At 38.5% G+C, this 27,694-nt stretch overlaps 1 protein-coding gene across 1 annotated transcript; it reads left to right on the top strand.

Moving 5' to 3' along the window:
• Window positions 1–27,694, top strand: LOC116523926 (myosin-3). Its single transcript, XM_032239018.1, has 38 exons — window positions 1–204; window positions 962–1,105; window positions 1,187–1,343; window positions 1,823–1,850; window positions 1,947–2,064; window positions 3,741–3,833; window positions 5,197–5,260; window positions 5,342–5,440; window positions 5,605–5,708; window positions 5,805–5,943; window positions 6,838–6,956; window positions 8,582–8,731; window positions 9,007–9,177; window positions 9,504–9,813; window positions 9,967–10,037; window positions 10,348–10,435; window positions 10,524–10,641; window positions 11,320–11,443; window positions 11,526–11,662; window positions 14,045–14,300; window positions 16,149–16,391; window positions 18,240–18,416; window positions 18,823–18,968; window positions 19,053–19,143; window positions 20,486–20,875; window positions 20,992–21,118; window positions 21,584–21,702; window positions 22,482–22,678; window positions 24,014–24,197; window positions 24,682–24,847; window positions 24,964–25,088; window positions 25,330–25,638; window positions 25,731–25,934; window positions 26,164–26,289; window positions 26,841–27,011; window positions 27,102–27,206; window positions 27,282–27,377; window positions 27,518–27,694. Exons 1-38 carry the CDS (start codon window positions 1–3, stop codon window positions 27,692–27,694), a joined length of 5,847 nt encoding a protein of 1,948 aa, XP_032094909.1.

The following is a 27,694-nucleotide window of genomic DNA, read 5'->3' as shown; positions in this document are numbered from 1 at the left end:
ATGAGCAGGGATGCAGAGATGGAGGCTTTTGGGGTGGCTGCCCCTTTCCTGCGTAAATCTGAAAAGGAGCGAATAGAGGCTCAGAACCAGCCCTTTGATGCCAAGACTTACTGCTATGTGGGTGAACCCAAGGAGGAATATGCCAAAGGGAAAATTAAGAGCTCTGAAGGTGGGAAAATTACTGTAGAGACATCAGATGGCCGGGTGAGCATCTTCCATGGTTTGGGCGAGGAGAGGGTGGGAAACACTTTTTAAATAAAATAAAATATTTTTCTGGTACAATGTGAGATTTTTGGAATTAGAATCAATACATAGCTCTGTCATTTACTGTATATATTGGTGCAAAACCTGATCCCATCAATTCCTTCCTCAATTATTCTGAAGGCAAATGGGGCAAGATTGGATATTTTATTGGGCTGAGTTGCTGTAAGTACCATCAGCACGAGGGGGCATAAGCAATAGATTTTCCCTTCAAAATTTCCTTTGGGTCCCAAAGACAAGCAGACTGTGAAGTGTCATTTGCTGGGCCATTCATTCTTATGACAATTGTCACATTTGAAGACTAAGTTAAAGTTTTAATCATCTAAGCTTCGATGCAAGCACTTCTACCATCGGGCAGAAGACATCAAAGTATAGCCAGCCGAACAAATAGGATAGTTTCTATCCTTTGGCTGTAAAACTTTTAAATACAACCACAATCACTCCATGCACACGCTAATTTTTTTTTCTTTTTCTTTCTTTTTTCGTTTCTGCTATAATTTTGCACCAGGTGAGATTAAAACCAATTTCGTTGTATTTAAGTACGATGACAATAAAGATTATACTTATACTTAAGGGGGAAATGGCTGTAATGTTATCAATAGCTTCTCGTTAATAACATAATGATTGTTCAAAGTATTGAGTTGGGATTGAATCTCTAATTCTGAGCTTTTTCTGAAGGCTTTTCCTCTTATTCTTTCAGACAATAATTGCCAAGCCAGAGGATGTGTACGCAATGAACCCACCAAAGTTTGACAAAATTGAAGACATGGCAATGCTGACGCATTTACATGAACCAGCTGTTTTGTATAACCTCAAAGAGCGCTACAGCTCTTGGATGATCTACGTATGTTTTATTCTTACCTCGTACCAGGACTGAAATCTCAAAGAGGGCAGATTTTAACCACTATTTTTGGTTTCCATGCAGACCTATTCAGGCCTCTTCTGTGTCACTATTAATCCATACAAATGGTTGCCTGTGTACAATCCAGAGGTGGTTTCTGCTTATCGTGGGAAAAAGCGTTCTGAGGCCCCTCCCCACATCTTCACCATCTCTGACAATGCATATCAGTTCATGCTAACTGGTAAGTCTGCTTGAAGGCCTGAAAGGGAATAAGGTTGAATAAAGAACAATACAGAGCAGGGGTGGGTTGCTGCCGGTGTTACTACCGGTTCACTTCCCACCACATGTGCTTGCACATGTTCAGTTGCCTGTAAATTGTTCTGCGCATGCGCAGAACATTATAAAATGCTTAAAAAACATGCTGGCAATGGCGTGGGCAACCAGGAAACCGGTTCAGGGGCTGGGCCAACCTACCGTCCCTACCAGTTCAGCGACCCAGTCCCAATTTCCACTACCAGTTCACCCAAACCGGTGCGAACCAGTAGCAACCCACCTCTGGTATGGAGGGATGAGGGGTTGGGGGCAATGGCAAAGGTCTTCCTCATCCCTCCCAAATAGCCCTGCCTTCATGAAATTAATTCCAGAGGCGCTACTTAACATGGCTCAGCATCCATCTCTGTAGTTTGTAAATATATATATTTTTGCCTCTTCCTTTGGCAGATCGTGAAAATCAGTCTATTCTGATCACGTAAGTAGACATTTCAGATTCGTCCTGCTTGTTTAAAGTAGTAACACAGTGCTAATACAAATAATATTTCTTTACCTGATGATTGATTTTTCCTAGCGGAGAATCTGGTGCTGGAAAGACTGTCAATACCAAGCGGGTCATTCAGTATTTTGCAACAATTGCAGCTACTGGAGAAGGCGCCAAGAAGAAAGAAGAGTCAAAATCGGGGATGAAGGTATGAAAAATACATCTCATTCTAGAAGTGCAGATAAAGGAATTGAAAATCCCCAAACTCTAAGCAAAGGTAGTCTGACTAATTATATTCTTTCTGTCTCAACTTCCACAGAGTTTGCTCAGTGGAATTCTTTTCATCAATTAAAACTATTAACTATTAACTATTAAAACCAAAGTAACACCATATAAGTAGTCCTTGCCTTATGACCACAACTGAGCCTAACATTTCTGTTGTTAAGTGAGACATTTGTTAAATGGGTTTTCCCGATTGTACAACCTTTCTGGCCACAGTTTTTAAGTGAATCACTGCGGTTGTTAATTTGCTAGCATGGTTGTTAAGTGAATCTGGCTTCTCCATTGACTTTGCTTGTTGGAAAGTTACAAAAGGTGATCACATGACATTGGGACAATGCAACCATCGTAAGTATGAACCAGGTGCCAAGCATCTCAATTTTCATTACTTGATCATGGGGATGCTGCAAAGTTTATACCTGTGAAAGATGGTCATAAGTCACTTTTTTTCAGTGCTGTTGCAACTTTGAACAGTCACTAAACAAACATAACTTGAGGACTACCTATAATAACATTAAGACTCCTTCAGAAAGGTCTATACTGCATAGTTCCATAAACAGTTTTATTCTATTTTTTAAAAAATAAAAGAGAATGGAATTGTAATAAATAATCATTATACTTAATAACTGTCTGAAATTGATTTCTCATGCCTTCATAATAGTTACTCTCAATGCTGTTAAAGCAAAAACCTTTGACAAAGGTTCTAGGACATAAACTACAGTGATTTGCAGTTATGATTTCAGTTATTTCATCCCAAATGCTGACAAATGTAGAAATGGTTGAACGGTAGTTTTTTTTAAACCCTAAACAGAATAGGTGACTGGATCATGAAATCTATATACTGAAGAAAGCACTTTCTAAGTCCCACAGGAAATGAAGCTCTCCTGCTGCCAGCAGCAATTCTAGTTTGCAGAATCATAACATTCTAGGCAGGACTTATGAAAAATGTATTGCCTTCTTTTGCCCCCTCTCTTATCCTCCTAATTCTCTCCTTCTGTTCTTTCCCTCCATTCTGACAGAACTTTTTAGGAACCATTTCTGGGGGGAGGGAGTGTGAAGGGATCGAAATGTATTTCCTGCTTATAGAATCAATTTCTGATCTTCTATTTTCTTGAGCAAAATAATTAATGCAACACCTAGTAACAGTGTGCAAAATGTTTTGTAATTCTGAGTTTTTCAAGTCTGAAACAGCTGTTTTGATTTGGGTGAAAATGTTCTGAGCTTTCTGTACTATTGGTAAAGTTAGAGCAAACCCATTTTGAACTCAAAACATTTTGCACATTTCTGAATCTGAGCACCAATTACAAATCATTTAAATCTTAAGAGGGAAGAGTGATGCCTGTTTGGTGCAAAAAAATATTGTGTGGAAAACAAGGACTTGTCAGAATTAATTGAAATTCAGTGAAGGTGCTCTGGTAATTTAATTCCAGATTTCTCATTCCTTGGTCCTATGGGGGAAAAAAACATTTAAAAAAACATTCTAAATCCATTCATTGGAAAATCAGTCACATTTACTTTAATTAAGCTCGCTTATGTTCAAGATTTTGCAATGCTTCCCCCCCCCCCCCTTTTGGTTTTCAAATATGTCTTCCAATACTCCTGCAGGGGACACTTGAAGATCAAATCATCAGTGCCAACCCTTTATTGGAGGCCTTTGGGAATGCCAAGACTGTGAGGAATGACAACTCCTCCCGTTTTGTAAGTGATGAATCTTTGGCAGGTGACACATTTACTTGCAAGCCTCTCCAGACAGCCTGTTCTGCTCCTTTTCTCATTCCCTGTAGAGCAATTCAAGCTGACATTAAAAATGTCCCATATTCAATGAAAGGCTTTAAAAAAAAACGTAATTCAAAACCTAATACAAAGAAGTAATTGGTATGGGGGATATTTCAGCTTGGATATGAATGTATAACTTACCTCCCTGCCCAAAATGATTATGTCCTTCCTCAGAGATTCATTGAAAGATTTTTCCAACTGGGCTAGTAGATTTCTTTGGCTCAAACTACATGCTGTGATATTTTCACAGGTGCTGCTAATTCTTATGTGGGAGAGGATATTCAAAAATAAAGTAATGGGGAAGAAGCTTTAATCCTCCCATCCTCACATGCCATATCCAGTGTTAACAAAATGAGTCAGTTTTATGTTCTTAAATATGGTAAATATATCATTTCACCATGGACATGACTGTGGGTTATTAAAACAAGAACAGGTTTGTGGGTGCCTGTTTTATGTGAGTCAGGGGGTGTTGGCCCCTTGGGTATATAACACCATAAAATATGTCCTTACAGGGAGTGGTCCTCCAACTAAAGAGGAGGATTCTTTGCTTGTTTACTTTCCATCATCCCAAAGCTGTTTTCGTTTACTCAGTAATAACCATTTCATAATATAACATCTATCTCTTCCATTCTTGGAACAATACAGATATACTGAGAAAATCCTCGCTGAACTGATACAGGAGAGCCATGTTAGTCAATATTGGCCAAAAATCAAAAGGAATCTGGTGGCACCTTTTCTAATAACAAATTTATTAAAAGACATATTTATTTGAGCTGCCACTCACTTCATTTGATGCATGGAGTCTGACTGAAGCTTGACAGCTTTGTAGTTGGGCAGTTCAATAGATAGTGGATGATTTACATGTTAGTTTTATATTGCCAATTTTATAGGTTTCCGGAATGTTTTGGAACATTAACGTTATCTTGACTTCAGCAGCCATCTTATTCCATTTTAAATTCACTTATAGGAAGGAGTGGAAGGGATGTGAAAATAATATCCCAAACTGGAGCATTTGTGTTGTTCCTGCCTATGTGGTAAAACATGCTATACCTATTAAGAAATCCTTGCAAGAAAAAGATTTTAACTGAATATACACAACACAAGAACATTTGTTAAAATTCAGTGACTTACCTATTTACTCTTCAGCAGCAAACAGTTCCTATGAAAACAGTACCACCTTCAAAATATAAAATAGAACAAAAACCATAGCAAAATATTCAGTTACAAAAATAATCCATATGTTGTGGCTCATTAAACATTTCTCTTCCATCTTTCTACCCTATAGGGTAAATTCATTAGGATTCATTTTGGTGCCACTGGAAAGCTGGCTTCTGCAGATATTGAGACCTGTAAGTAGCTGAATTTGAAAATTGTCTCCATAATGTCTACAAAATTGGACTTGCAAACATTAATTGGACCTTCTGTTATAGATCTTCTGGAAAAGTCAAGAGTAACCTTTCAGCTAAAGGCTGAGAGGAGTTACCACATTTTCTACCAGATTATGTCCAATAAGAAACCAGAATTAATTGGTAGGTAGGATTCTATTTTACTTTCCTGAACCTTTTATCTTATTGATAATGTGTGCGGTAAATAATATGGGGAAGGTTTTTTTTTTACTCTGTTGAGTTTTTGTCTGCATTGGAAAGTACAATAATCCCTAGAATTTCAGAAAGGCTTCCCGTGTATATTTCAGAAATGCTTCTCATTACAACAAACCCATATGACTATCCGTTCGTAAGCCAAGGTGAAATTACGGTCCAGAGCATTGATGACCAAGAGGAGCTTATAGCTACAGAAGTGAGTGAAAAAATGATTATGATGTAAAACAAAGAATGTAATTCCTGTCTGAAAACATAACTAACTGTGACACTCTCTCCCCACTCCCCCTTTTAGACAGCTATAGACATCCTGGGCTTTACTTCGGAAGAGAAAGTTGGCATTTATAAACTGACAGGAGCAGTGATGCATTATGGCAACATGAAATTTAAACAGAAACCCCGAGAGGAGCAGGCAGAACCAGATGGCACAGAAGGTAACAAATTCCACAAGTTAGCTTTCAAATTTTATAGATCATATGATTCAACTGTATGATTTACAAAACTCCTTTGGAAAGAGCAATGATAAAGGATGTCGCCTCAGCTTTCAGCAATGAAACACTTGTTTTCCCTCATTTGCTTTGCATGTTTTGTAGTGTGTACCAGAATTAAACTGATTACTTTTTGCTTTGGTTGCTTATTGATTGGGAGGTAGGAATGTGAGTGACAAAGGAAAGAGTTTTGAAAAAGAGAGAGGATACACAACTAACTTTTTAATTGGGTTCTGAGTAGTAAGGATTAAATGAGTAGTAAGGATTGGACGTGGTGACGTATCAGCAAGTAGTAAGCAGTAAGTAAGTAGTCAATAAGAAGTAAGGACAAGGGGACACGATGGTTCAGTGGCTGAGCTTGTTGATCAGAAAGGTTGGCAGTTCGGCGGTTCGAATCCCTAGTGCCGCGTAATGGACTGAGTTCCCGTTACTTGTACCAGCTTCTGCCAACCTAGCAGTTCAAAAGTATGTAAAATGCAAGTAGATAGGAACCACCTTTGGTTAGAAGATAACAGTGTTCCGTGTGCCTTTGGTGTTTAGTCATGCCGGCCACATGACCACGGAGATGTTTTTGGACAGTGCTAGCTTTTCGGCATTGAAACGGAGATGAACACCATCCCTTAGAGTCGGGAACGACTAGTACATTTGTGCGAGGGGAACTTTTACCTTTATTTTTAAGGATTGGACAAAGGCTGAATTTCACAAACGTGCTCTGTCCAGAAATGTCAGTATTGTTTTCCTGCTTTTAACTTGTGCTGCCAATTCATTGGTTGTATTTTTCACAATCCCGAATATTCTACTAAAGTTTCACAAAGCCTTTTTCTTGTGGGTTTTTTACAGAGGCTGACAAGACAGGTTATCTGATGGGCCTAAATTCTTCCGATTTGTTGAAAGCCCTGTGCTTTCCTCGGGTGAAAGTGGGAAATGAGTATGTGACCAAAGGTCAAACTGTGGATCAGGTGAGTATAGGTAACAAATCAAAACCACCTAGTAGTCCATATGTCAAACAACAAGGATGTGTATTTCTTCTATTCAGAGTGTTCATTAATTTAGAATTACTACTTTGAAGGAAATTGTTCCATTCATCCTATTTAGATTATATCGCTGGAATGCCATTTAGGAAAAAAAAGTTCCACTAACAAGAACTGTAAGGAGCATGCAGTGAATTTTCAACAGGAAGGCATTTCAGCTACAGACAATTCCAAATGGAAACTTAAACTACTTGTCTGCAGCATGAAAGTTGGCTTTTCCTGATGCTAACTTTAAAAATGGTCTAGCAGGGGACCAAGTGCATTTGCAGGCTCTGATTGGTCATTCCTCTGCTTGCCTTTCCCATTCACACAGACAATGCTTGCTGGTTGGCCCCTCTGTGGGCCAATCTATCAATAACGCTATTTGGAGATTGTTTTGTCCCCATTAGCTCCTCTTCTTTTGCACTATTTTATTTGCATACCATGGATCCTTCCCACATTCTGGGGGAACATATCCACTTCCCACATTCTGTCCTTTAATTCTAAACAGACTCTCCTTTCTCTCCAGCCCGTTATTTTACCTTTATTACTCTGTTGCTACAAAGGGGACAAGTTGTCCATTTGTTCCTACATTTCACTGTAGGATTGAGGAAAAGATCAGTTTTGAAGCAGAGGCAAGGGTATGTTTGCAATGAACAGGGATTTGGTAGATGACAACTTTATCTATTCCTACACTCAAGAAGCGTCAGATGTCCTGTATTGGCAATTGGGCAAATAGAAAATGACGATTTGGAGATAATAACTTACAGTACATACAATGCCAATTACCATTCATATTTCTCAGGGAGAGATATGAAGATCTCTAAAATAGATTACAGTCTGACTTAAGTACATTTTAGAGATTCATGCAAATGCCTTTTAAAATTCTTTGCTACTGATTTTTTTAATTTGCTCCTGGGTAAAGAGAAACAACTTCTCAAAGAGAGAAATATTCTTAGCTGACAGAATAATACAGATAATAGGAGAGATGATTCCTCTTGGTTATAATTGAAGCCTGGGAAACCAGAAGACTGCGAACTAGACAATTCTAAGGCAGGACATTCACACTCACCCCTTCATTATTTCATAGCAAAACAAATGCAGGAATGCCAAACTTCATCCAGGATAATTCCTCTTCCCTTTTAAAATATAAAGTAATTGGTGATCAATTGATTTGAGTGAGATCAGGTAGAAAGAAATGCAGGAAAATATATTGGCCTTACACTGATATGTGCATAGAGGGGAAGTTTGTTCTAGTGGTGAAGGCACGACTAGAACAAACCAGCTCTCTATGCAAATATTAGTGCCAGGCTAGAAAGCAAGAGATCGTGAGTTCAGGTCCTGCCTAAGCCATGAAAACCAGCTGGGTGATCTTGGAACAGTTACTCTCTCTCAGCCCAACTCACCACACAGGGGTGTTTTATAATGGGAAAAATAGGATGAGAAAGGAATATTAGCTATATTTGCCACCTTGAGTTATTTGTAGAAATAATAAAGATGGGATATAAATAAATGAATAAATAAATAATAGTGGATCATTATCTTCATTTGTTGCTAATTGTTTATAATTATAGGTTCATCATGCTGTCAATGCACTTTCTAAATCCGTTTATGAAAAACTCTTCTTCTGGATGGTAGCTCGTATTAATCAACAGCTGGACACCAAGTTGCCCAGACAACATTTCATTGGAGTCTTGGATATTGCAGGTTTTGAAATCTTTGAGGTAGGCAGATCTATTGCAAACACCATTTCTCTGCCTTCTGTGTTTTATAGCAGCCCATGGTTGGAACGTGTGCCATCTAGAGTTGAGGATAAGAATAACACTCAAATGTTGTCTACAGCAGAAAAGCAGAAAGATTGAAATATTTTCTTCTCATTATTAGCATTCAATTTATTTGCTGCCTGTATCTGTAAAATTCCTGATGAACTGAAGTTTCATTTAGTAGAGAATTAATGAAGTCTGAGGAATTATATTAACTGAATATATTTTGTTGTTAGTTTAACAGCTTGGAGCAGCTCTGCATCAACTTCACCAATGAGAAACTACAACAATTTTTCAACCACCATATGTTTGTACTAGAACAAGAAGAATACAAGAAAGAGGGAATTGAGTGGACTTTCATAGATTTTGGCATGGATTTGGCTGCTTGCATTGAGCTTATTGAGAAGGTAAATTGGAATGTTATCTTATAAGTAACTACTAAGCTGGCAGCCCTTTGTGTTAGACCACATTGGAAGATCCATCGCACAAGAATGTTGGACCTTTACTTCATGGACATAGTCTATCTTGAAAGCCTGTGTTTTATCCTCCCTGTCTTATACTCCAGGGAGTGAAGGCAGAGTTGGTTTGAGTTCCTTTCTAATATTTTCTGGACTTAAAATATGTTTTTTAAAAGTTGTCATAGAGTTTCTCCAAGGTTATCTCTATGGCTTTCCAGGCCAATTGGTAAGAAGACACATCTGAAATAAAACTATGTTGTTGTTTTTTAATGTAGCCAATGGGCATATTTTCCATCTTGGAAGAAGAATGTATGTTCCCCAAGGCAACTGATCAGTCTTTCAAGAACAAACTCTATGATCAGCATCTTGGCAAATCAGCCAACTTCCTAAAGCCAAAGCCTGTCAAAGGCAAGGCTGAGGCCCATTTCTCTCTTGTGCACTATGCTGGGGTTGTGGACTACAATATTGGCGGCTGGTTAGAGAAGAACAAAGATCCCTTAAATGAAACTGTTGTGGCACTGTATCAGAAGTCATCCATTAGAATTTTAGCCAACCTGTATGCAACCTTTGCTTCCCAAGACGATGGTAAGTTTCAAGAGTCTTTTCCTTTCTCTCTTTATTCTATAATCAAAACTGCCTTGAAACTTTGTCCTGTGTTGCATCATATCTAGGGAAAAGATTGGATAGGGACGATGACAACAAGATAACTAATTACATTTATGTTCTGCTTTCTAATAGAAGGTACTACTAAAAAGAAAGGTGCCAAGAAGAAGGGTTCATCTTTCCAAACTGTTTCTGCACTTTTCAGGGTAAGGATCTTTGATTGCATAGATTGCAAAGAATATTGTGTACAATTATATACGTATGTATATAATGCATCATTTTATGAGCATAGTTTGGAAACTAATGAGTATTGGTTAAATCTTAAGGCAATGCAGATCATATTAAACCCAAACTTCATATTTTTCTTCTTCCAAAATGTTTAAAATAAAATTGAAAAATTAGCAATATGGTTCTCAGTTTAAAAATTCTATACTTTAAATTTTATACTTTGGATTTTTTAAAAAAATTATTTAAGAGCTAACAAATATTTTACAATTGCTCTATCCAAAATTACAGGAAAATCTGAACAAATTGATGTCCAATTTGAGAACAACTCATCCACATTTTGTGCGCTGCATTATCCCTAATGAAACTAAAACTCCAGGTAATTTACTCTTGTTTGGATTTCCAGAAAAGCTTCAGGAGAAAATCAGAAAAAAACTGCCTTTTTTCTTTGCTTTGATCTTGCACAGGTGCAATGGATCACAAGCTTGTCCTACACCAACTGAGATGCAATGGAGTGCTTGAAGGCATTCGAATCTGTAGGAAGGGATTTCCAAACAGAATTGTATACGGAGATTTTAAGCAAAGGTCTGTCGACCCAATTTCTAGTAAACATGTCATTTTGCATGCTAGATTCTTGTTAGGTAAATATTATCTAATGCAGGGCCGTCAAACTCCTGGCCCACAGGCCAGATGCATCACATGTTGGCCATGCCTATTCCCAATTTAGCAAAGGGGGGGGGGAAGTCCCGATACGTCACATGATGTCACTGTGACGACATGAGTGGCACCCCTGATCCAAAGCAATAGTGATGCTCTACCCATCATTCTGTATATTATAACTTCAATTCAGCTATATACACTAAGAAAATGTACATCTGTAGGATTACATAGTTACTTTTTTCTTCAGAAATTTTCCTAGGGTGAGTTTTGCTATCAAAAACAAACAAACAAAAATAATCAAAAAACGTTCTTCTGTAAATTAATTATATCCTGGCACATTTATAGTGATAAGACAAAATCAGGTCTGGTTATTTTTGGGGTTTTTTTTATGGATGAGGATGTTTCTAAATAAGAGTTTCATGCTCGCACATCATTCTAAATGACCAAGTTTTATCATTGCTCAGTTTTATGTTTGTACCACATTTTGTGAACAATAACTAAAACAATGAGAAGATATTAAAAGTCTGCCAATGAATCAGAGCCTTTCCCTTTGCCACCGATTCCAATGATATGTATTTTTTTCTTTTATGTTTAAATGGGCAGATATCGTGTACTAAATGCTAGTGCCATCCCAGAGGGCCAGTTTATGGACAGTAAGAAAGCCTGTGAGAAACTGCTGGGCTCCATCGATATCGATCATACTCAGTACAAATTTGGGCATACCAAAGTAAGCACTTTTCTGAGCTGAGGGCTTGCTGGGCACAAGCTGTCAGCGTAGCTTTTTTAAAAAATTCTTTTTTCCCCCCCAGGTGTTTTTCAAGGCTGGTTTGCTGGGCCTTCTGGAAGAGATGAGAGATGACCGCCTCACTTTGCTCATTACCCGCACGCAGGCTGTGTGTAGGGCGTATCTCATGAGAGCGGAATACCAAAAAATGGTGGCAAGGAGGTAGAGTACATTTCTCTTCCACAGGTTTTGTTCATGTAGGCCAGTGGTTCCCAAACTTGGCAACTTTAAGTCTTGTGGACTTCAACTCCCAGAATTCTCCAGCCAGCTCTGTTGGCGTATGTCAGTCGAGAACTACCTGTACCCCGAAAGCCTCAGCCTACATCAGTGGTTCCCAAACTTGGCAACTTTAAGACTTGTGAAGTCCACAAGTCTTAAAGTTGCCAAGTTTGGGAACCACTGATGTAGGCTGAGGCTTTCGGGGTACAGGTAGTTCTCGACTGACAAACGTTCGTTTAGTGACCAAAGTTACCACGGCCTTGAAAAGAGTGACTTAGGACCGTTTTTCACACTTACGACCATTGCAGCATTGGTCACATGATCAAAATTCCAATGCTTGGTAACTGGCTCATACTTATGATGGCTGCCGTATCCTGGAGTCCAGGTGATCTCCTTTGGCGACCTTCTGACAAGCAAAGTCAACGGGGAAGCCAGATTCATTTAACAACCATGTTTCTAACTTGACAACTGCAGGGATTTGCTTAACAACCTTGGCAAGAAAGGTTGTAAAATGGGGCAAAATCTCTTAACAACTTTCTCACTTAGCAACTAACATTTTGGACTCGACTGTGCTCATAAGTTGAGGACTATCTGTAATTAGATATTCATCCATATTTCTGCTGAGGAAACTTTTCAAACTTTCCTAGGCTATGGTTCAGAGGTAGTATTCAGCAGGTTCTGACTAGTTCTGGAGAACCTGTAGAGGAAATTTTGAGTAGTTCGGTAAATACCACCTCTGACTTGCCACACCCACATCTATTCTCTGCCTCCCGAGTCCCAGCTGATCTGGAGGAAATGGGGATTTTGCAGTAACCTTCCCCTGGAGTGGGGAGGGAATGGAGATTTTATAGTATACTTTCCCTGCCATGCCCACCAAGCCATGTCACACCCACCAAGCAACGCCCACAGAACTGGTAGTAAAAAAAAAAATTGAATCCCACCACTGCTATGGTTGACTTCAAATCTTACATTATACCATGATTAACTAGGATCTCTATATAAGCCATGATTTGTCAGGTTTACATAACAAGTAAACCATAGAGAAATATCTGAGGGAGTGGATATGGAACTTTAAATGTGTGGCACCAGAAGGTATGCCCTTATGGAAAGGGATCCTCCAACTTAAAGAAAATGATTTTTTTTGCTTATTTACTTTTCATCACTCCAAAGTTGTTATATTTTTATCCAGTAATAACTATTTTATAATATAACATCTACCTGTTGCACTCTTAGAACAGTTGAGATATACAGGTGATCCTCAACTTACTACCACAATTGAGCCCCAAATTTCTATTGTTAAGTGACACATTTGTTAAGTGAATCACTGCAGTTGATAAGTTAGTAATCCAGTTGTTAAATGAATCTGGCTTCCCCATTGAATTTGCTTGTAAGAAGGTCACAAAAAGTGATCACATGACCTTGGGACATGGCAAACATCATAAATATGAACCAGTTGCCAAGCATCTGAATTTTGATCACACAATCATGGGAAGATTGCAAAGGTTGTAACTGTGAAAAACAGTCATAAGTTACTTTTGTCAGTGTTGTTGTAACGTTGAACGGTCACTAAATGAATTGTTGTAACTCGAGAACTTCCCATACTTGGAAAATCCTCACTGAATAATGCCAGCTGTGTTAGTCTATAGTGCCAAAAATCAAAAGGAATCTAGTAGCACCTTTTGCAATAATATATATTTTTTAAGGCATAGTTTTTGAGCTGCTACTCCCTTCATCAGATGTTTGGAGTCTGACTGGAGTCTGACTGAAACTTGACAGTTTTACAGTCAGGCAGTTCAACACAGAATGAATGAATAACATATTAGTTTTGTACTGCAGATTTCATAGGTTTCTGTTCTGAAATACTAACTTCATCTTGGCTTCAGCAGCCATCTTGTTGCCTTTCAACACCATTTCTTGTAGGAAGAAATGGAAAAGATGCTAAAGAAAAGACCTCTTCCCATGGAGTATTTCTAAGACACATATTGTATCATTCTTTTAACTTTTAATTTCATCTTCTTTATTTCTCAATTCAGTTTACAATCTTTGGCTTTCATGATACTCTTCCATCAAGTAATAGCCAGGCTAACTCTCTTTAGCTTTGTAACCCAGATAAAATGTTCATGTAAAAATTTTCATCTCTTTCTTGCCTCAACTGCCAGTTTTCAGCATTTAAATTTCCAAGCTCAGCAATATATTTGGAAATGATTCAAACTATGGGATTGGAAGATTGATGTTGGTCTCATAATATAACTCCATTGCCTTACTTAGTAAATCCTATTTTTATTAATCTACAATAAGTAACTTTCTGGAATGGTTTCATTACAGGGAAGCAATTTTCATGATTCAGTACAACATTCGCTCATTCATGAATGTCAAACATTGGCCTTGGATGAAGCTGTTCTTCAAGATTAAGCCACTGTTAAAGAGTGCAGAAGCAGAGAAAGAAATGGCTAACATGAAAGAAGAGTTTCAGAGAACTAAGGAAGAACTTGCTAAATCAGAAGCCAAAAGGAAAGAACTAGAAGAAAAAATGGTGTCTTTGTTGCAAGAGAAAAATGACCTGCAGCTTCAAGTACAATCTGTAAGATTCGTTTGCTAATCTTTTGTATGATCGGCTATAGGAATTGTGGTGTCCTAAGCAGATAATTACAGGCAAAGGCCTACTTGAATTTTTTTTTTAAAAAAGTGTTTGTCATATGGCAAAAAGTCACGAATAATGTTGATAACTATATTTTTGTAAGCAGTGCATTTCACAGTATAGACAAAGACATTAAGGAAGCCTGGTCTCTCATTACCATCACTTCTGTATCCATCTTGAATATGATACAGAACTGAGCCTATATATATACACAGACACAGACACACAGACACACATACACACACAAACACACACAAACTATATTTGTGTGTGTGTGTGTATACACAGACACACACACACACACACATACACACAGACACATGCACACACACACTGTATATACACACTATATTGCCAAAAGTATTCGCTCATCCATCCACATAATCAGACTCAGTTGTGAGTGAATACTTTTGGCAATATAGTGTATATCCCCCTCCCTCTCCCTCCTCCCTCTCCCTCTCTCTATCTCTCTTTGCCCTCCCTATCTCTCTCCCCTCTCCCCACCCCTCTCTCCTCCCCTCCCTCTCTCTTCCTCCCTCCCTCCCTCCCTCCCTCCCTTCCTCTCCCTCTCTCCTCCCACCCTCTCTCTCTCACACACACACATACACCTCGTTATCTCCCTGGCTACATTCTGGACTCAAGTCATTTCAGACTTTTAATTCTTTTAGTTAAAAGAAGTTTTCAGGAGCAAAGGATGCAGGAAAGCTTAATAAAATTCCATGGAGATATGCCTACTAGTTTTTCACTGAATTGTAAATCAATAGCAGCTTTAAAACAATTAATATCAAATTGAGCATCTTTATCCATTTAATTCTGATGAGGTATTCTGAGATACAGTTTATAATTAGCTCTTCTTAAATTAATATTTCAATTACAGTAAACCTATGTCTCCTCTGGGTGACTGATCCCTCCTTACTTTCCTCTTGAATGGTCTTCCTTTCTCTATAGCTGATGCTTTTGAGCACCAGAAGGAACATCTTTCTTGCTACATGGAAAAGATAAAGCTGTTCCATCACCTGCTTGGGAGAATTTGTCCTTCTGCAACATTGCATTGCAGCAGTTATGTAGGATTCGTACATTAATTTTATTTGATATTCACCTAGGGCAATGAAACAACCCAAATAAAATAGTGAAGTACTTTCATTTCCCATGGTCCCAAATATTTCTTTGTAAATCAAAGAACAAGATTTGATAACATATTACTGCAGAAATCACAATGGAATTATTATTCAAGTGTCTCCATTTGCTTCCTCCTGCCTTCATTTTTTCCAAGTTTCCTATTTATTTTTGTTAGGTGATTGCAGCACATTTTATCCAGTTTGAACCAATGTTCCCGTGTGTTTGTTAGTGAAAAAAAAAAAACAGCATTGAATCTTGAAAGTATGGAGAAAAATTATGTGGTTGTGGTGGTGAAGAATTGTACCAGTGTAATGTGAAGATAAAAATTTGATTTCTTTCAATTTTAAATCTTTGGGTTTACTTCAGAAATGGCAAAAGGCTGATGAACTTCTGGGCTTTATGTATTGATGGGATTTGGCTTCTTTCCTTAAAAATGGAGCCCCTCCCTTTTTTAATGCTCTCTTTCCATGCTGCCTAATTATTCCAAAAGCTTAACAATATGTTTGTTATTTGAAAAAAACTAAAAATATTTATAATTAATATTACTTAAGATGAGTCATACATTAAATCTGAGTAAGTTAAGGTTGATAATTATTGATTAAAGGAAAGTCTATTTAAGAAAGTGAAAACATTCTGAGCAATAATTAATAATGTTATCTTTTCTTTAATAAGGAAAGTGAAAGTTTGGCAGATGCTGAAGAAAGATGTGACCAATTGATCAAGACTAAAATCCAGTTGGAGGCTAAGATCAAGGAACTGACTGAAAGAGCAGAAGATGAAGAGGAGCTGAATGCAGAACTGACTGCCAAGAAAAGGAAACTAGAGGATGAATGCTCTGAATTGAAGAAGGATATTGATGATCTTGAGCTAACATTGGCCAAGGTTGAAAAAGAAAAGCATGCCACTGAAAACAAGGTAATATAATTTAAACTGAATTTCTGTCCATAGTTGTTGGTGAAAACCTCCAGTGGAGGTTTGGGTCAGTGAAGTGGTGAATACTTCCTGGTGTAAAGAGAAGGTATGATGTTTCTTGAAGGAGACAAAGGTAAGATTCCTGCATCAGTCAACCTAGCAATTACCCACAATCTCCAATCTCTTGTTTGGGGGAACATTGTAGAGAAAAAGGTGGGTTGAAAGGGCACAGAAATTTGGAAGAATTTGATCTTTTTGAAACAGATTTTAGTTTATAGCAGTGATGGTGAATCTTTTAGACACTGAGTGGTCAAACTGTGCATGCATGTGAATGTCCAAACTGAAAGGTGCCTGGACATGAACATGAGTATGCATGCACAGACATGCACATGCATATACATGCCCAGAAATCCACGGACATGCATGCATGCACAGCAGAGACCCGAAGACCAGCTAGCCGGCAGGAGGCAGGGCATCCCAACACCAGTAGCACAGGAAGAGGTAAGATCTTTTTCTTTTGTGAGCTTCTGTTTTGTTGTTTGCAGGGAAACAGAGGCTCATGAAAGAAACGCCACAGAGATCTGACCTGGGATAATGGTGCATGTGCCAACAGAGAGGGCTCTGTGTGCCACCTCTGGCACATGTGTCATAGGTTCGCCTTCGTGGGCTTATAATATTGAGACTGCAATGGTGGTGTTTATGAATGGCATTTAGTTAAACTTGAGTAAGGAGTGTGATCTTTGTGGTGTTCAGTGCCTCAGACCAAACCAGTCCAAAAAAACCCAGCAGTCAAATAAGCATTTTACAATTTGCATATGTGACATACTGTATGTGATATCCCAGGCCGCTTCTTCTCCCAATTCTTTTTTTTTTTTGCCTGTCCAATAATATTATGTAGAAGGAATTCATCTCACTTCCTTACCACTTTCCACCTTCAGAGCAGTGTGGGTTTCAAAATTTTTTAGAACCTCTTCTGTAGGTGTGACCTACTTTGTGGGAGTGGCTTGCCGGCCATGTGACTGGGTGGGAGTGGCTTGCCAGCCATGTGACTGGGTGGGCGTGGCCAACTTGTAAAATGTGGTGAAACTCACTTAACAACGCTCTTGCTTAGCAACCAAAATGTTGGCTCAGGAACTCTGTCATTGAAGTGTGCAAGTCTTAAAGCTGTCAAGTTACAAGACCCTTGCACCCCAACCCTTTAGAAAAAAACCCCAGGGGTGTTCAAACTTGACAATTTTAAGACTTGTGGACTTCAACTCCCAGAATTCCTCCTCTCACTCTTCATCTTGATGATGTGCAGACGGGCGGGGGGAGGGAGTTGGAACCGGTTCTAAATAGCACTGTAGATTTGTGGAACCTCTTCTATAGAAGAGGTTAGAACTGGCAGGAACCCACCCCTGGTGCAGAGGTAGGTCTTTTCAACTGCTTTGAAACAGCCTTTCCCATGAGATTCAGACAGGCCTTACACTGCTTTAGAATGATCATCCAAAGTGAATCTTAGTTCCAGAATTTTGGTGAATTGTTCCTTCTTGTAATTTTGGAGTTTATGAAATGGAATTATTATGTTTATCTCCTCGGCTGCCCCGTGTTTTGTATGATATTGTGCTGTTATTAATACTGTATTTTAACCTTATTTATAAAAATGTAAATCAACAGAGCTGACATTGATTGAAGCAGTATATGATGCCAGTAAACAAATAGATATTGCTTGAAAAGGGAGTTAATGGCTGTATATTGTTGATGAATGTAAGGAATTAACTTCATTGGAACACTCATAAATGAATTATTTATTGCATATGAGATCATGACCAGGTTTTCAAATCATCAGCTAGGTTTTGCTGTTTTCTATAGGTGAAGAATCTAACAGAAGAAATGGCAGTTTTGGATGAAACCATTGTGAAATTAACCAAGGAGAAGAAAGCCCTCCAAGAAGCTCATCAGCAAGCTCTTGATGATCTACAGGCTGAGGAAGACAAAGTCAACACCCTCACAAAAGCCAAAGCAAAACTGGAACAACAAGTTGATGATGTGAGAAATTGTTCTTTATTTTTCACTATGGGCTATCCCAATATAATCAAACATTGAACCAATGTAATACATACACTGTATACATTAGGTGAGAGAATATCAGAGGTGGGTTGCTCCCAGTTTGGCCCAGATCGGGCAAACTGGTAGTGGCATCAGCGGGAGACTCCACCCACCCACCCGGATGCATGTGTGCATGTGCAGAAGCATTGTGTGCAAGAGAACATGAGCGAACCGGTAGCGCCGGGATTTGCAACCCACCTCTGGAGAATACAATAATGAAAATATCCATATCTCTGCTGAAAATGTCCATTCCTTGTAGGGGAGTGCATATCAAAGAGCATATCAAAGGAAAACATATAAATTGCCCATATGAAAGTACAAAGCTAATATTAAACTTCTGTTGCAGCTGGAAGGCTCTTTGGAACAAGAAAAGAAAATCCGCATGGATCTTGAAAGGGCCAAGAGAAAATTAGAAGGGGACTTGAAACTATCTCAAGAATCTATTATGGATCTAGAAAATGATAAAATGCAATTAGAAGAAAAGCTGAAAAAGTATGTCATGTATATACTGTAGCTAAACATTGAAGTATAATTATAAGATTATTTTAATTAATTCTCTCTTTGGTATGTTTACAGAAAAGATTTTGAATACAGTCAACTACAAAGCAAAACTGAGGATGAGCAAACTATGAGTATTCAGCTGCAAAAGAAAATCAAGGAACTACAGGCATGAATTGTTTCCATCACATTCAAATTTGTGTTCCAGATTATTGTGATTTAGTAACCACAACACAAGGGACGCAGTGGCTCAATGGCTAAGACACTGAGCTTGTTGATCGGAAAGGTCGGCAGTTTGGTGGCTCGAATCCCTAGCGCCGCGTAACGGAGTGACTTCCCACTACTTGTCCCAGCTTCTGCCAACCTAGCAGTTCAAAAGCATGTAAAAAATGCAAGTAGAAAAATAGGAACCACCTTTGGTGGGAAGTTCCGTGTGCCTTTGGTGTTTAGACCACGGAGATGTCTTTGGACAGCGCTGGCTCTTCGGCTTTGAAACGGAGATGAGCACCCCCCCTAGAGTTGGGAACGACTAGCACATATGTGCGAGGGGAACTTTTATCATTATCTTTACCTTTAAGGATTGGAGAAAGGCTGACTTTCACAACTGTGCTCTGTCTAGAAATGTCAGTATTGTTTTCCTGCTTCTAACTCATGCTGCCAATTTATTAGTTGTATTTTTCACAACCCCGATTATTCTACTAAAGTTTCACAAAGCCTTTTTCTTGGTTTTTTTTTACAGATGTTGACAAGACAGGTTATCTGATGAGCCTAAATTCACTAAAGTTAATGAGATTTATTTCTTCCAGAGGCATATCTTTTAGCTAATGCTAAAATTAATGCAATAGAATCAAATGTACCACTGAAGCAACTCTCCTATATCAGTCTTTCATCTTTTTTTAATCTAATCCTTATCAATAGATCTCTTCATATATATGCCCCATCCAAATGTTCTGTCCATATTTTCCATTATTTCTCTCACCCTCCTATGTCAAAAAACCTACTGTTCTTTCCCACCATTATCAGATGTTAGTTTTACTTTTTCCACCCTTGTGATACCTCTGATTTTCTGCAAAAAGCCTTAGTTAAACTGTTTAACTCAGTGCTACTTCACACTGCTGCACATTTTTGGTAGCCCCCCCCTCTACCTATCTCTGGTTATTTTTAGGTTGAGAACTCCTTGATGTCATTGCCCTTTTTTGCTTATTAAACTCTTAAATAATTTTCTTCATTGATGATTCTGCACTGAATTACCCCCACCTAGGGGTGAAATCCAGCAGGTTCTGACAGGTTCTGGCGAACCAGTAGCGGAAATTTTGAGTAGTTTGGAGAACCAGCAAATACCACCTCTGGCTGGCCCCAAAGTGGGATGGGGAGGGAATGGAGATTTTGCAGTATCCTTCCCCTGCCATGGCCACCAAGCCACGCCCAGAGAACCAGTAGTAAACAATTATGAATTTCACCACTGCCCCCACCATTGCTACCCTTAACTAGCAGAAACCTCTTCTCTACAGGCTCGTATTGAGGAACTGGAAGAAGAGATTGAATCTGAAAGAGCAACCCGAGCAAAGGCAGAGAAGCAGAGAGCTGATTTGTCACGTGAACTGGAGGAAATCAGTGAGAGGCTTGAAGAAGCCGGAGGGGCCACCTCTGCCCAGATTGAACTCAATAAAAAACGGGAAGCGGAATTCCAGAAAATGAGGCGGGATCTGGAGGAATCTGCCTTGCAGCATGAAGCCACTATTGCAGCTCTTCGCAAAAAGCATGCGGATAGCACAGCCGAGCTCGGGGAACAAATCGATAATCTTCAACGTGTCAAGCAAAAATTGGAGAAGGAGAAGAGTGAGTTTAAAATGGAAATTGATGACCTGGCCAGTAACCTGGAGTCTATTTCCAAGTCTAAGGTATTTGAAAATAAAATCAATTAGTAATCCCAGAATGTAGATTCTTGGTTATACGCAGCTATGTAAATACAAAGACATATATGTATAAGAAATCTTCTTAATTCTGTGTATTACAGGCAAATCTAGAGAAAATGTGCCGCACATTAGAGGACCAGCTTAGTGAATTGAAGGCCAAATCTGAGGAAAACCAGAGATCGGTTAATGATCTAACCACTCAAAAAGCTCGTCTACAGGCTGAAACAGGTAAGAAGAACATTGAAAATGGGCCAGAATGCAAATAAAGGCTATTCCAAACCTTTTTCTCCCTCATCAATTGATCGTAAGTGGGAGGCATTAAATCTACATATTCAGTTATGGACCTGAACCTCAGTTTATCTAGTTTATCTTTACCCTAAGGCCTGAAAATGTAGAGACACTAATCTAGGGAGCTGCCCTAGGTGCATCAAAATTATGTTATTGACACTAACTGAAATGAAGCACTAGGAAAATCTGTGGCTGTAGGCTTTCCAACGTCCTGGAAGAAGCCAGTGGCAAACAATTTTTTGCAAACTCTACATGGAGACTCATTGATGTCTCCATAAAGTCAAAAGAAGTTGGATTTGACACAAAGAAGATTTTAATGGGTACTGCTTCCAGGATCAATAATTATATTAAGTATGTATTCTTCTTGCTTAAAGAGTAAAATTATTTTAAAATCTTGGTTGAAAGGCGAATTGTCACGTCAGCTTGAGGAGAAGGAGAGCATAATATCACAGCTTTCCAGAAGCAAGCAAGCATTTACTCAGCAAATAGAAGAGCTGAAGAGGCAGCTAGAGGAAGAGACCAAGGTATTCATTCATAAGCAGGAAATGCTGGGAAATATTTTGTATGGGTTATTAAACATAACAGCACTGTCATTTTCAATACTTGAGTCATGTTTGGCAACAAGCAATTTTGTCATGATGAGTTATTGATAAGTGATTATTTAACAGAATTGATGTGACCCCTTAGTGAGCAAAAATCTTGTCATGTATCATAATTGAATCAAACACTTGACATGTTTACAGTTCTGAGACTCAGCTACTCACATGTTCATCTTCCTAAAATCTCATAGAAATCAGAGGATATTATTTTGTATTAGACATGCATAGGATTTACTGGCCATGCATTTCAATTCTGAACTCCCTGTTAACTTGTCAAGTATGAATTCAGTACTTGACAACACCAAGAACCTTTTTGATTTAATCTGCCCAATTATACATAAATTGCTGAATTAAAATATTAACTCAAGTTCATCATGATAATACTTTGCATTGCCTAGAAATATCTTCCACATCAGGGAGCCCACATTTTCAAGAAAGGGAGCTAATTTTCTTGTAAATTACATGATTACAAGAAATTCCAAAATCTTAGAATACATTTTGGGACATTCAAGGAGAAAGCTTGAGTAATGTGGATAAACTCCCCAACTTCCTTCTCATGATAATTTGAAACTAAGTTCTTTGCACAAAGTATATAAAATATAAGCATTAATGTTTGTGTATGAAGTTTGTAGCATGTCTACAGTGAATGCTGTACATGTTATAATCTGAGTTCAGAAATTTCATAGTGTACTGCTAATTCTTAGGCAAAGAATGCATTGGCACATGCTTTACAGTCTGCTCGGCATGACTGTGACTTGCTCCGAGAACAATATGAAGAAGAACAAGAAGCCAAGAGTGAGCTCCAGCGTGCCTTGTCCAAAGCCAACGGAGAAGTTGCTCAGTGGAGAACCAAGTATGAAACAGATGCTATTCAACGCACAGAAGAGCTAGAAGAGGCAAAGTAAGTGAGGAGTGACAAAAAATGATATAATTTTTACATTCTACATAAACATTTCCAACTTTTATGCGCTCAAATGACCCATTTCTGTGAACATTCCAACAAAAATTTGTAATTCTTATTATATTCAAGGATGTTTATAATCTTCCATATAAATGCCAGTGTAAGAGAACTTTTCAGCAACTCTAAAAAAGAAAAGAAAAGGCTGCTGGTGTGTGGTCCACAGTCTGTATTTTTGTTGTTGTTGTTTCTTAATATATTTGAAAGGTTTTTTTTTCCTGAGAACTATATGAGTGTTTTAGAAACAGATTATACTAAAACGAATGCAATGGATTATATTCAGTCTTACATTAGGCTAGGGTTTCTTTTGCTCATTTAAAAAAAAGCTGCAATACCTGGTTGACACCAGACGTATACTGAACTTTAAAGATGGTTTACAAACTAGCTTAGATTTGTTCTGACCTAGGCTTCCTGAGACAGTAAAAAGCACATGCTTAGTCCCAAAAACCTTCTTTTTATTTCAACGTCTATGAGTTATGTTCATTCACAGCCCATAATGAGCCACAAATAATTTGTTAAGAGTCTGACAGAAGTCTGCCACAGTCTTTCAGGATAAGGCTGATAAGCACCCACCTTTATCTCCCTTGAAACACTGCCAAAGATCTAATTGCCAATTAGCTTTGGAAGGCACACGGAGCACAGAGTCAAAATGGAGCTTCAGAGTTTAAACTGACCAGAACAAAGTTGCTTCCTACAAAGACTCATGTGCCTTTGCTCCTTTTTTATGTCTTCTGGGAGGGGCCAATCATCTTCAAGCCTTACTTCTGAGTCGGCCCTTTTGCCTTAACTGTTCTTGCCTTCTGGCAGCTCTGTGCATGCGCACACTGGCTCTCCCTGTTCCTCTGTCTTGCTGATGTCTGATTCTGGAGGCTCCGGAGGCAGCACATAACTCCCAGATGGCCCTGGTCCCCTCTCTGCCTCTGACGCAGAGCCCTTGTCCGAGCCTTCCCCAGACTCCAGGATTGGTCCATGTTCCTCCCCAACCTCCTCACTGTCAGACTGTCTTGCCAGCTCTAAAGGCTGCCGGCGGACCACAACAATTTTCAGCTAAAATACGATACAAATGATACAATACATACAATATGATACAAACAGTTAGCTTAGTGTAATGTGTGACTCCAGCCACTGTATTTAACTTTGGTATTAGAGAGGTTTTCTAAACACAAAATTTTTGAGGCATTCAATTATGCATTAAGCACTACTCTACTGGACAAAACTGATTCATAGAGAACCTAAATATCTGATGGAACATTATTATTTCAATCTGACTTCTTTAAGGAAAAAACTTGCTCAGCGACTTCAAGAGGCTGAAGAGCAAGTTGAAGCTGTGAACTCCAAATGTGCTTCCTTGGAGAAAACAAAGCAGAGACTGCTTTGTGAAGTGGAAGACCTAATGGTGGATGTTGAAAGAGCAAATGCACAGGCAGCTGCTCTAGACAAAAAACAAAGAAATTTTGACAAGGTATAGTTTGAAGTATTACAATTTTTAAAAGTCTATTGCCACCAGAGGTATAGCTAGATTTGAAGAATGGAGGCATGCCGTGTAAATATAAAGTGTAGCTTTTGTAAACCTGAATTTAGAATTTATACAGTAGTGTAAACTTAGTTGGTATCATTCTAAGATCTTCTTTATGTGTACTAACATGTACATAAGCAAGTCAGGGTCATTATTTAATTGTCAGTGATTTGTGTTAGTTTCACTTGAACCTTCTTAGCTTAACCAAGATACCAATGGCTGGTATGTTCAGACCATTTTATGGGACACACAAGTCATATCTTGACTTGTTTAGAATTGAAAGGTGTTACCTGCCACTGTAAGATCAGTGGGGTTAAGAAAGTGATGTGTTGATAGAAAAGCTACTGAAATGCTGGACAGATTTAGCAAAGAGAAATAAGCGGACAAAATCAGTACTATAGTAACTGACTCAAACATATTGTGTACCAAGATTTTGGCAGAATGGAAGACCAAATATGAGGAGAGCCAGTCAGAACTGGAAGGTTCCTTAAAGGAAGCTCGCTCCTTGAGTACTGAACTTTTCAAAATGAAAAATGCCTATGAAGAAACATTAGATCAACTGGAGACAATGAAGAGAGAAAACAAGAATTTGCAGCGTAAGTACCACATCTTGGGGCTTTGTTGGCATTTTAATGTTTGTTTTATGGCCCCGGGCAGATTGCTCTTCTTTTATTCTTTTGATCAACTATTTGTATGCTTTAATATTTTGTAGAAGAAATTGCTGATCTCACAGAACAAATTGCTCAAAATGGCAAGTTTATCCATGAACTTGAGAAAGCCAAGAAACAGGTAGAGGTAGAGAAATCTGAGATGCAGATGGCTTTGGAGGAAGCAGAGGTAAGAAGTTAAAAATGGATTTTTTTAAAAAAGGTCATTAATTATACTTTTATAAGTGTCTTTTTGAGTAGTCACTGAAAATGCTAATTCACAGCAGTTAATTAAGTCTGTGTTGTATACTCATTCATTTATAAAAAATTCCATTTTGATGCTAACTCATTTTAAAATGTTCCTCTAAAAAGAGTCCTAATCGATTTAAGTTTCTCAAACCTAGCATCAATATGCATTTATTTTCCAACAGGCAGCTCTTGAACATGAGGAGGCCAAAATTCTTCGCATTCAGCTTGAGTTGACCCAGGTTAAATCGGAGATTGATAGGAAGATTGCAGAGAAAGATGAAGAAATTGATCAGATGAAGAGGAATCACCAAAGAACAGTGGAAGGCATGCAAAGTGCCTTGGATGCAGAAATCCGGAGTAGGAATGAGGCCATAAGGATTAAGAAGAAGATGGAAGGGGATCTAAATGAAATGGAAATCCAGCTGAGCCATGCAAATCGCCTTGCAGCTGAGACACAGAAACATTTGAGGAATGTTCAAGGACAGCTCAAAGTACTTTCCATCAATTAATATTTTATATGAATAATAATAAAATGATTGGCCCAAGGATCACTCCTATTAAACAATATCTTGTTTGAAATTAGGACACACAGCTACATTTGGACGATGCCCTGCGAGGCCAAGAAGATCTAAAAGAGCAATTGGCCATGGTTGAACGCAGAGCTAATCTGATGCAGGCTGAGATTGAGGAACTCCGGGCAAGTCTGGAACAGACAGAGAGAGGAAGGAAGATTGCTGAACAAGAGCTTCTTGATGCTACTGAACGGGTGCAGCTTTTGCATACACAGGTAAGGATGATGTCATGATAGCAGTATAAGAATTGCCTTACAAAATTTTGTCCATTGTGGAATGTCCAACATTGGCCAACAAGATAGCACGATGGATATAGCTATCCTTTTGTTTATTGAAACTCCTCACATCAAGAATCCTGATTTTAAATTTGGAAGGAATAGCTCTAATAATTACTAGGAGTTTTTGCAAAAATATTCAGATACATTTTCATTCTCTCTTCTTTAGAACACTAGTCTCATTAACACAAAGAAGAAGCTGGAAGTTGATATTTCTCAGCTTCAAGGTGAAGTGGAAGATGCTATCAAAGAGGCCAGAAATGCAGAGGAAAAGGCAAAGAAGGCCATCACGGATGTAAGTCTTAGATTATGTACTTCCCAACTACCACATTTTTACCATATGCAATGCAATATTCTCAAATCAAATAATCTTGCTTTTCAAAGTTTAGTCTGGAAAAAAATGAGACTTTTGCAGATAGTTTAGGCATTCATTATTATTGCAAGTAATCCTGTACAGAGATCTAGTGGGAAGTCCAAATTGTGGTGCTCACTTTGTTTGGTTGTTTGTTTATAGGATTTATAGGCCATTGTAAATCCAATGGATTTATAAGTCCTCAAATCCACAACTTGGGTAAAACCAGAAAAGATAAATAGACAAAATCAAGTAAATATTAACAATTACATAATCAAATAAAGATCAAAAATCATACTACAGCTATATATCAGTCAGAAATCTAAACATTCAAAGCCAAGGTTAAACCCCCTAAATTCAGTGAGAAGAGGAATAATTTATCAAGCTCGTTATGAGATGCTCATTCGTAATTCCCAAGCTGACCTCCTCTTCTTTATTTTACATGCACTGGCTTTGACTACTTGATGATCTGAATCTACTGCTTATGTTTCAAGGCGGCCATGATGGCAGAGGAGCTGAAGAAAGAGCAAGACACAAGTGCCCACCTAGAAAGAATGAAGAAGAATCTGGATCAGACAGTGAAGGATCTCCAGCTTCGTCTGGATGAGGCAGAACAACTCGCCTTGAAAGGAGGAAAGAAACAGATTCAGAAGATGGAAGCCAGGGTAAACACTGGGGTTCAGAGCTGTGGTAGATATCAGCTATCTTCAGAGACTCTGCTATTAGATATTCACATTGTATTATTTCAACTCTAGATCCGAGAGCTAGAGTCTGAACTTGAGGGAGAGCAGAAGCGAGCCACGGAAGCCATCAAAGGTATCCGCAAATATGAGCGGCGAGTCAAAGAATTGACTTTCCAGGTAAGAGGAAAAAGAAGAAGTTTGTTCACAGCAATTCTTTCCTTTGAATATGCTAATATTTTATCACATTTCTAGAGTGAGGAGGACAGGAAGAATGTGATCAGACTACAAGATTTAGTGGATAAACTTCAGTTGAAAGTGAAATCCTACAAGAGACAAGCAGAGGAAGCTGTGAGTTATTTTAGACTTTTTTTGCACTTAAAAACACAAACCTCAGGTTCTCAAAATTGAAATTCATACATTGCCTTTTCAGGCTAATATGGTTTTGTGTATGTGTGGTGTGTGTTTGTGTAATTCTTGTCTGGCTACAGGATGAACAGGCCAACGTTCACCTCTCCAAATTCAGAAAAACACAACACGAGCTGGAAGAGGCTGAGGAAAGAGCTGATATTGCTGAGTCTCAGGTCAATAAGCTCCGAGCAAAATCCAGAGAAGTTTCTACCTCAAAGGTAAATGCCTCTTTTGTCCAGCACATTTTTTCTACATAA

The sequence above is a fragment of the Thamnophis elegans genome, chromosome 2 (genome assembly GCF_009769535.1).
Source record: "Thamnophis elegans isolate rThaEle1 chromosome 2, rThaEle1.pri, whole genome shotgun sequence".
Lineage (NCBI taxonomy): Eukaryota > Metazoa > Chordata > Lepidosauria > Squamata > Colubridae > Thamnophis > Thamnophis elegans.
The sequence above is the reverse complement of the archived record's forward strand: the minus strand, read 5'-3'. Positions and strand labels throughout refer to the sequence as shown.

Coding starts and splice junctions, on each gene's coding strand:
- LOC116523926 (XM_032239018.1), top strand. CDS start 1: ATGAGCAGGGATGCAGAGATGGAGGCTTTTGGGGTGGCTGCCCCTTTC. Junction 9,178..9,503: donor GCATTGAGCTTATTGAGAAG/GTAAATTGGAAT, acceptor TTTTTAATGTAG/CCAATGGGCATATTTTCCAT. Junction 27,378..27,517: donor AGAGACAAGCAGAGGAAGCT/GTGAGTTATTTT, acceptor GTCTGGCTACAG/GATGAACAGGCCAACGTTCA.